At 33.9% G+C, this 9608-nt stretch overlaps 2 protein-coding genes across 5 annotated transcripts; both read right to left on the bottom strand.

The window, feature by feature from the left end:
* Positions 1-454: 454 nt before the first annotated feature.
* On the bottom strand, positions 455-4653 carry LOC123225179 (ATPase GET3B-like). 4 transcript variants are annotated; one of them, XM_044649062.1, is made up of 12 exons: positions 4615-4653; positions 4359-4510; positions 3112-3323; positions 2943-3005; positions 2743-2853; positions 2242-2316; positions 2052-2120; positions 1913-1978; positions 1657-1731; positions 1481-1579; positions 1131-1265; positions 455-985 (listed from the first exon to the last, which is right to left on the bottom strand). In XM_044649062.1, exons 2-12 carry the CDS (start codon positions 4480-4482, stop codon positions 848-850), a joined length of 1167 nt encoding a protein of 388 aa, XP_044504997.1. In that variant the 5' UTR covers positions 4483-4510; positions 4615-4653; the 3' UTR covers positions 455-847. The 4 variants fall into 4 exon arrangements, with proteins under 4 accessions (XP_044504997.1, XP_044504996.1, XP_044504998.1 ...); XM_044649061.1 differs by lacking the exon at positions 4615-4653 and having other exon boundaries at positions 4359-4608; XM_044649063.1 differs by lacking the exons at positions 2052-2120; positions 4615-4653 and having other exon boundaries at positions 4359-4608.
* Positions 4654-6302: 1649 nt separating this feature from the next.
* LOC123224862 (lysM domain receptor-like kinase 3) lies at positions 6303-7975 on the bottom strand. The gene has a single exon (XM_044648603.1). The coding sequence runs from the start codon at positions 7765-7767 to the stop codon at positions 6424-6426; it is 1344 nt and encodes a 447-aa protein (XP_044504538.1). The 5' UTR covers positions 7768-7975; the 3' UTR covers positions 6303-6423.
* Between the last annotated feature and the right edge of the window lie 1633 nt (positions 7976-9608).

The raw sequence follows: 9608 nt of genomic DNA, 5'->3' as shown, positions 1-9608 counted from the left end.
TCTACTATTTGAAAAAAAAATAAAGTTTTCTTTTTTTTTTTCAATAATTTGATTTAAAAATTAGACATTCTTTTATTTTAATATAAATTTTATATAAATAAATTATTTTTATAAATAAATTAATTATAAAATAATGATAAAATAACAAATAATATAATAAAATATTATTTATTTTAAGTAAGATGTTCTCACGGTTGGATATATATATATATATTTTTTATAAAAACATGCTCGGAGAACTAAAATCTGTAGGTTAAGAATGAGGATTCAACAGGGATGAAATTAAGGTTTTAATTATATACGTATAATACAAAAAAAATAATTAAAATTATATAATATGATTAAAAAATGTTTAATTAATTAATTTTTCCGTAATAAATTTCAGATTAAATCAAGCAAACGTGAACGTTCCTTAACATTCAAGAGGAAAAATATGTTTGAACCAGGAGACCTACCAGCTGGAAAAGAAGAACTCGTTTTAGTAGACTCTCAACAGTGAGCCGGGCAATTAAAAAGGACAACTCCAGTCAACGGCACTATTAGTTCATCAAGTTTTTTGTGCACCTTCCACGTTAAGTCTCCTCCAATCCTCCATATAACCAGCTTGAATGAGTCACCTCACATCAAAGCCAAAACTACTCTACCCACTTTCATTTTGTCTACTTACAAGTAAATATTTGTAAATAGACAAAAGTTCATTTGCCCTTTTGTCTCAGCCATCATGTCAAGGAAGATTTCTCAGTAACTATATTAAATTAAATAAAACTAGTTGCTAGATATGAATAGGTGGTTTTCTAGGACAAAATAGTTCAAAAAATCATATGCAGAAATTCTGAAGTAGGTAATATTATCTCCACAACATATCCCCCATAAATTTTAGAGCTGGAACACCCCTTATCTCTACATCAAACAAAGGTGCCTGGATTAATCTCAAACTGGCCAGTTCTGAATCAGCCCGTACTATATCAAGGGCACGCATCTGATCCTGCAATCGTTATAAGAACATATAAATAGATACTCTTGTCAAGCAATCCATGAAAAATGCTAGCAATTGCATGAAGTCATGGTTCACATTGCTGACATAAAAAATGTTATGATTCTTATAATAGACAAGGAAGAATTAGATGTACCTTCCTCTTCATTGCGCAAAACTTGCAGTCTGATACAGATGGAGGCAGAACCTGATTAACAATAAGCCTCTGAACAGGAACACCTTCCTTCCTCAAGGATGCGTGTAACCTTGATGACTCACTCACTGCCATAACCTTAAAATGGTAATGTTAAAGTCACAAAGTAATCACAGATGCAATTGTTCATAAAGCAACAGAGGGACACAACACAAACAATATAAATATATTTATTGAATACAAAAGATAAATATATCAATACTTCCCCCCAATATAATCCATATGAAATAAACGGTTTCATTTTTCCAAATAAAATGTTGTAATCCATATCAAATAGTAAATCCAAGAAATACCGTAGGAATTGTCACTATAACAAACTCAGTGGTGTCCTTGTCATGGAAAAGGTCCCGCACTTTTGCCATCTTCTCTCTTAGTTGCTCAAGCTTGTGAGGCTACATATTGAAAGAATAAATGGTTAGAATTTAATTCCAGCAGCAGAGGGACTCTCAAAATGAAACTGAATGCTTACAGCATCCTGCCGAATTTCTTCTTTCCCAAGAAAAGACTTGAAAGCTGAAGTTGCTGAAGCTAACTTCTCCTTCATCTGGATTATGTGAAAGAACAAAATTCATAAGCTTGTTCTCTAAAAGAAATATAGAACATTTCCAACAGTAATCAAAACAGTCATGGGTGAACCACTAGCTTTTCTCTAAAAACAACAAATGGAGCTTGAGAGAAAATCCTACTGTTTAAATATTATGATACTATTTGCCCAATAGATATACCTTCATAATTTTGCCTATGGATGCATCCAGGAAGTCAGGCAGGGACAGAAGCCGTAGTGTATGACCCTATAAGCCAATTGAAGATAAAATGAATAACTAATGCATATAAGCATCTTGTAAAGAACATGAATGAACTGACCGTGGGTGCAGTATCAAATACTATCCGAGTAAATTTACTATATTCTTGTGAATCAAAAAATTGCATAACCTGGTACACAGAAATGGGATCAGCAAAAATGAAATGAACCCCAGAAAAATAACAATAATAATAAAGAGAAAGTAGAGCCAGTTAAAATTTAATTAAACATATAATATGAGATTATACATGCCTTTGAAATTGCAATAGCTTCATCCAGACCAGGTGGGGGAGTGTCCAGCAACTCTCCTAGTTTTAGATCCCCTAACTGCAACATATTCAAAAGAACACATATAAAAGGTAAAGCATAAAAGAGAAAAATAAAAAAAAATATTGACCAACAAAATTGGAAAATAAAAAAAAATCTAAATAAGTACAGGGAGACGCAACTTTGCTGCAAATATCAAGGCATAAGAGTAAATAGGTTGTAAACTACTGCTGAATTACATAAGTTATATATCAGTAGCTTTAGTTCCCCATCATTGCTAACCAATAAACAAGTAATAGAAAATCAGCTCAGTCCCAAGGTCCATTCAATGATATTAATGACCATGTCTTTATTCATTAAAATATAAAACATCAAAATCACCTCTTAACCAAAGATGAAGCATTCTTGCATCCCAATGTCAATAAACATATCAACATATTATGAGAGTTCATGCATAATGAAACAGTTTCCTTAGTAATTATTCACCTGATCAGCTAACATCCCAAGGCCCATGCTACCCATAATATCCTTCATGCCACTGCCACCACTCTTTTGACTGGCAGAACGGAATTCCTCCCGAGCTTTCTCAGGGTTTATCTGTCAAAATGCTAAAATTAAATATGACTCAAGTGCAGATGAAGCAACAGAACTAGTTCGACATCATTTTGGTGCTCATTTCCAGATACCTCAAGAGCAAATAGTGGAGAATCTACTCCTTGAACAGGTACAAGCATTCCACCTGTCAAATCCTGAATAGAATGAACAATATGCATTCAAATTAGAACTTCCCAACATAATTCAAGACAACAATAAACCGGATCAAAGTTAAGAGGAAACATAGACGTATGTTAATACCTGATCAAAAGAATCACTTAAGGAGTGGGCAGGGTCAGTTGATACCACAATGGTAGGATGCCCATGGTTAGCAAATTTCACAGCAAGAGAAGCCGCACAACTTGTTTTTCCAACACCTCCCTTTCCACCTAACATGTAATACTTGCGATGAGTCCCATCAACCATCTCATCGAACCCAGCAACAGTTTCAGAAGTTGTTGCCACTGATCTCGCTACAAGAGATTAGCATCCAAATTCAGTTAAAAGTAAAATCCAAGTGGTCAAATTTCATCAAGCATGAAAACCCCTAGCCTCCAAACTTTCTTGATGTTTTCCAGAGAAACGATAACATGATTTTGAAAAATGTTCCAAAAACCAAATTACACAGTAGTATTCACTGAGAATCATAACATTCAACAAGTTGCTTAATTTTGAACTGTTATTCGCCAATGCACGAACAAATTTACAAAATTTGTGAGTAATTTGCTGCTTGAATTGACATTAGTGTTACTTTCCGGAAAGCAACAATGTCCACATATTTCTGCTTTAATATGTTGCGTGCTTTTGTTGTATAATTATTTCATTACTCTAGCTTGGTCCTCAGCACAAAAACATTTTATTTACTTGCCCATTTTCAAATTCCCTAACTCAACCTAACATTTCAAAATTTTACAAAACGAAAAAGTTAAAAGTAAAATCCAAGTGGTCAAATTTCATCAAGCATGAAAACCCCTAGCCTCCAAACTTTCTTGATGTTTTCCAGAGAAACGATAACATGATTTTGAAAAATGTTCCAAAAACCAAATTACACAGTAGTATTCACTGAGAATCATAACATTCAACAAGTTGCTCAATTTTGAACTGTTATTCGCCAATGCACGAACAAATTTACAAAATTTGTGAGTAATTTGCTACTTGAATTGACATTAGTGTTACTTTCCGGAAAGCAACAATGTCCACATATTTCTGCTTTAATATGTTGCGTGCTTTTGTTGTATAATTATTTCATTACTCTAGCTTGGTCCTCAGCACAAAAACATTTTATTTACTTGCCCATTTTCAAATTCCCTAACTCAATCGAACATTTCAAAATTTTACAAAAAGAAAAAAAATGGACAAAGATAAATAGATTAGCAAAACTTTCTATACAAGAATACATACAAACAAGAATACATACATATATATATATATATATATATATATATATATATATAGAAGACTGAAGAGAATGCCATTTATTGAAACTCAAACAAGAGGGAAAAGGGTACCTTGAAATAGAGGATTGAAGAGCTTTTTACACGGTGGAGGTGAAACAGAAGCGTAGTTTCGGGTGATTCTAGAAAGGGAAGTGTAGTTTCGGGGCTGGGACAGGCGAGAAACAAGACCCAACATGGAGTTTTTTGTTGCAAAGAAGGAGAAGCTGCTCAAAGAACAACGAGAAACCATTTCAGGAACTTGTTACGTTGGGATTAATCCCTTATTTTTTCTGGAAAAATTGTAGAAGCGTAATGCAGCACAACTCACCAATGAAATTGGGTTTAGGGTTTTAGAACTTCTACAGGCGCGGGTTTTACATAATTTTAGTAAATTATACATAGGTAATTAATTTAAGGGAAATTAACCCCTATTTTTTCATTATATAATTAAAATCCAGATTTACCTTAATATTTGTTTTACCTTCGCCTTCAAGTTTAAAAACCGAAACCCTCTTTTATTAGTTTTCATGTAACTACTCTTTTAAAAATCAAATCAAATTCATAAAAATCAGCTTCATTGAAAAAATTAGATGATCCTCTAGGGTTTTTCTTCTCTAAATTTTCTATTTACATACAATTTATTTGGAGAGATTTTAATTTATTCTAAGTTTGCCAGATAATTAATTATCTAGATAATGGTGGAATGATTTAACAATGGGAAAAACTCTCCCATTAAACTCCCAAAGTATTTGATCACAATTTCATTCAGCATAAAATCAATTAAATAATTAAAATTAAAATTATTTAATTTTTCATTTTTATGATCCAAATAAAACCGTTAATTAAAAATTTAAAATTGATTATCACGTTCAAAATTTTAACTACACTAAATTTTCATTATTCATTAAAATATAATTTTATTTTCCAATTCATTAATAATGAAATAAATTTTGTAATTAGTAGATAATAAAATTATTTTCACATGTTTTTGTAATAATTAATTATTAACGATTACTTACCCTTTTCAGAAAAAAAAAAAATTCAGTTTCACAACTAACAAAGCATTTCTAGGCATGCAACCCCCAGGGTAGGGCTCAGCGAACATTTTTGTAGTTCATCTATCCAATTTATTTCTTATTTATCACGTGTTTTTATTGGTGAAATAAGTGATTTCCATCCAAAGTTTAGGGTATTTTCAAATTTATACCCGTTTTAAAAATTTAAATACTCACTCGTCTATTAAATTTAACTATTATTATCAGAAATAAAAATATTATTTATTAAATTTATTTAAAGAATTTTTTTTAATTTTAATTTTAAAAACTAATAATTTTCTTTTTAATTTAGTTCTAAAAAATTATTCTTTTACTCTATCATTTAAAGTAATTATATTTTAGAGTTAATAGTCATTCTTTTTAAATATAAAATATTATACTTACATCTGAAAAATATATTTTTCCTTTCTACCCATCATTTTTTCCAATGAGTTACTTTGGCATATTCATTGACAACCTCTCTTCCTCCCTCTCGTGGCTGAACAAGGGAATGCATGCATAAATACAGAGCTATCCACGGACCTCCCTCCAAAATCTTGGTCAGATTACCAATATTTCATGCTCCGGTTCATTTCCCCTATATTCCTGAAATGCCCATCGAGATTCATTTAAGTTCGCCTTTTGTCTCTGTGGACTACAGTACAGGATCTTGATGGACAATCTTCAAACAGAAGACTTAAAAATGTTGACACTAGCTTTAGGGATTAACGTATTCAACGCTTGCATATGGATATAAAAAGCACGTTGAGTGTTGGAACATCCTTCTTCCATTGAAGAATATGGCAAAGATTTTGATAGTGGAAAATCTGTGGTAATTTGAGCCGAGGCTGAGTGGTTATCTTCGCCATAAAGCTTTTTGACAAATTTGATTTTGACTCTTTCATTGAGTTTCGAAAAGGTCAACTTTCTTCATTTCCAATTGGTGCTAATGGCTCTCCCCTACTAAAACTCAGATTCAGACTATGCAAAGAAATTTCTAATTATTATTATTATTCTATAATAATTTAATCAAATAAATCATACAATATCCTTTACTTACATCGCAATCAAATCCAGCTAACTACAAAAATTTACCTTGACGTCTATCTAGGCCCCAGAGAATACGATATACCCGTAGGAGGTTTAAAGTTCCCCGTCCAAGCCTGAGACTCCAAATACAACTTTGAAACCTTCCGTGACACGCGTCCCATATCTGGCCGTTTATCAGGATCGACATCAACGCACTCTAATGCGACACGTATCAACTTCTCCGCCACATCAATCGGGAAAGAATCTTTCAGCCTTCTATCCATCCACCATCTTAATCTCCCTCCCCTTTCACCGCCATCATCACCACCACCATCCATCGCCAATCTAGCGCTCTCAATCACCGAAGTCCTCGTGAATTCGCCACGTGTTTTGTCATATTTGTATTTTAATGGCTCTTCACCAGACAAAAGCTCTAATATAACCACGCCTAAACCGTATACGTCCGATTTCTGGGTCGGAATCCCAGTCTCGCGAAATTCCGGCGACATGTAACCTCTCACTCCTTCGAATTGCATCTTCCTACTACTCGATCTCTTTAATAATGCAACTGGCTCTTCATCTGTTATTTCCGATATTTCGGTAACTTTTTTCGATCCTTTATCCCTTCTTTCAGACTCCTCCTCCGATTCTCCGCACATCTGCGCCGTGCCGAAATGGCAAATCTTAGCGTTAAACGACGGTTCCGTCACTATAATGCTACTACTCTTAATATGATTATGAACGAGAGTCAAGTTCAAGCCGGTGTTATTATGAATGTAATCGAGGCCATGTGCGAGATCTGTGGCGATCTGCATTCTCGACATCCACGTGGACAATACAGTAAAATCCGGATTCTTTGAATTTCTTAAACAATCAGATAAATTTCCACCGTTGATGAATTCATAAACCAGATAAACATAATCATCAGATATGGAAGCGCCAAGTAGCTTGATGATGCTGTTGTGGTGGCTCCGACAAATCACGGATAATCTCTCTTTCAAATGTTGCATCTGGAGTTTCCGGCGGAACTTGCGTTGGAAAATGATGACGTCACGGTTTCGCAAGTTGCAGCGCCAACAATTGGAGTTAGACGCAGAGTGCTTCTTCAAGAGGAAGTTGTTGGTAGCTGCCCGAATCTCGGAAAAGCTGTAGATGTGAGGGCTTTCGGATATGGATTCCCGGAGACTGGTTAAAGAAGTTCGACTTGCAATGGAAGTACCGGAAGAAGAAGCTTTGTTTTGTGATGAGGAGGACGAGGGGGCAGCGTATTCGGCGCTGGTGGAAGTAGAGGGATAGGAGAAGTTTTGCTGAGGAATACGAGGTGATTGATTGGAATGAGTTCGGCGAGGTTGGTGGGAGAGACTGGGGCGAGTTGGGGTGGGATCGGAGGCGTTGGTTGCCATTTTGGATTTGCACATAGAAATGGGGAGAAGGAGAATGAATTTGTATATAAAAAAGTTAGTGGGGGAATTTTGGCTTAGGAAGGACCAATTGGAGGAGTGTTTTATGGGATTAAACTGACTTGGTTGACGGTTGGAACTGGGTAAGGCGAGGAAGGGAAGGGAAGGGGAGGGGAGGGGAGAAAGAGAAAGGACTAGGAGACCAAACTCGTGTTAGTGTGCGCACGTGGAGAGGGCGCATGATGGCTTGACGACGCAGTTTGGAAAAGTAAGGATAAGTTTTGTTTTGATGGCTGGTGACAGACTAAAAGTTTGGGGTAGTTACAGTGAGAATCTAAAGTCGTGACTTTCAATTTTTTAAAATTTTATTGAGGTAATTTTTATTTAAAATCTTAATTAGAGTTAAAAAATAGAATGGTTATTTAACTCAAAAATTTTAAAACTAAATATTTATTCTATTTTTTTAATTTAAAATTTTTATATATTTTTTTTCAAATTTTCTTTTAAAATTTGAAATGTAGTGATTTCTTTTTAGGATTTTTTTTTTTGACAATGATTAGTGAGAAAAAAGGGAAAGAGGCAGAAAGAGAGAGAGAGGGAGTGAGGCCAAGAGGATGGATGGGTAGAGACGACAGATTATCATCAAAAAAAAGGAAAAAAAGCTTAAAAAAAATTATCTTTTTTCAATCTTTGAAGAAGAAAGGGAGAGATGCTGAAAGGGAGAGAGGTTGAGAGGGAGGACCGCTGGAGATGATGGATTATCACTGAAGAAAAAGAAAAAAAGCTAAAGAAAAATTATCTTTTTTTTAACTTTGAGTGAAAGGAAATTGTGAAATTTTTAAATCTAGAAAGAAAAAATAATAAAACTCTAATTTTTAATAAATAATGGTTTATAAATAGATATTTAAAATTTAAAAATTAGAGAATAATACTTTCAAATTTTACTATAGCTTGGATGGGTAAAGGTCTTTTGGCCGAAACTTTTTACACTTTAGTGCACATTATTTATTTATTGGTTTGAAGAATTTGTGTGTTTGTGATTGAGATATGTAATAAGCCAACTTTTGGGTTCTATTTTTTTCAAATGACTTTTTTTAAAAAAAAAATCAACCACTTCAAGCAAATAAAATTGAAAATCAAGAGTTCGTGTCTAACTCAAACTTTCCCTGCAACCAGCCACGACCTTTGGGGCAACTTTATTTACTCATTATTCGTAATTGCTTTTGTGTTGGTTGGTCAATGAGAGAAGATTAACTTTACGAATGCGCTGGGTTCAACTTCTTTTTCATAAGGGCTGTCGTGATTTTGTTCGACAATAATTAGGTAAACTGGCTCTCGTGAGAATCTTTTCTCCCCTGTTAAACCAGACTGCTGGTGGTCGTTTCGTGGCTTCTGGATTTTAGTCAAAGGGGTAAGGTTAACCTCTCACAATCGTTCACTGTAACATTCCAACCGGATCATCCACACCACATCTCAAGATTGTTTATACACACCTAATGAACTAATTTATGTTATTTTTAACGTCATTGCATATATGTTAATTTGTTGTTCAATTTCATTTTTGCTTGATTCATTTTCTTCTTAGCTTGCTTAGTCATCTGGAGATTTATGAATAAGAATGAAAATTTCAGAGTTTTTTTATTGGTTATGTTTAATGTATTTTCCGTATTTACTTACTCAGCTTCCTCTTTTTGAGCTGCAAGAAAATTTTTTAGGAGGGGCGAGAATGAGGACTACTAAAATTTTTATAATAAAAAATGAGATAAAGGCAAAAATAAATAATTTCTGGTTCGTTCCCTCCCTTAATATTAGAGTTTTAGTTTCCTCTCATGGCCTCCTCAGATAATGTTTATCTCTAG

Source organism: Mangifera indica, chromosome 9, assembly GCF_011075055.1.
Source record: "Mangifera indica cultivar Alphonso chromosome 9, CATAS_Mindica_2.1, whole genome shotgun sequence".
Classification (NCBI taxonomy): Eukaryota; Viridiplantae; Streptophyta; class Magnoliopsida; order Sapindales; family Anacardiaceae; genus Mangifera; species Mangifera indica.
The sequence above is the reverse complement of the archived record's forward strand: the minus strand, read 5'-3'. Positions and strand labels throughout refer to the sequence as shown.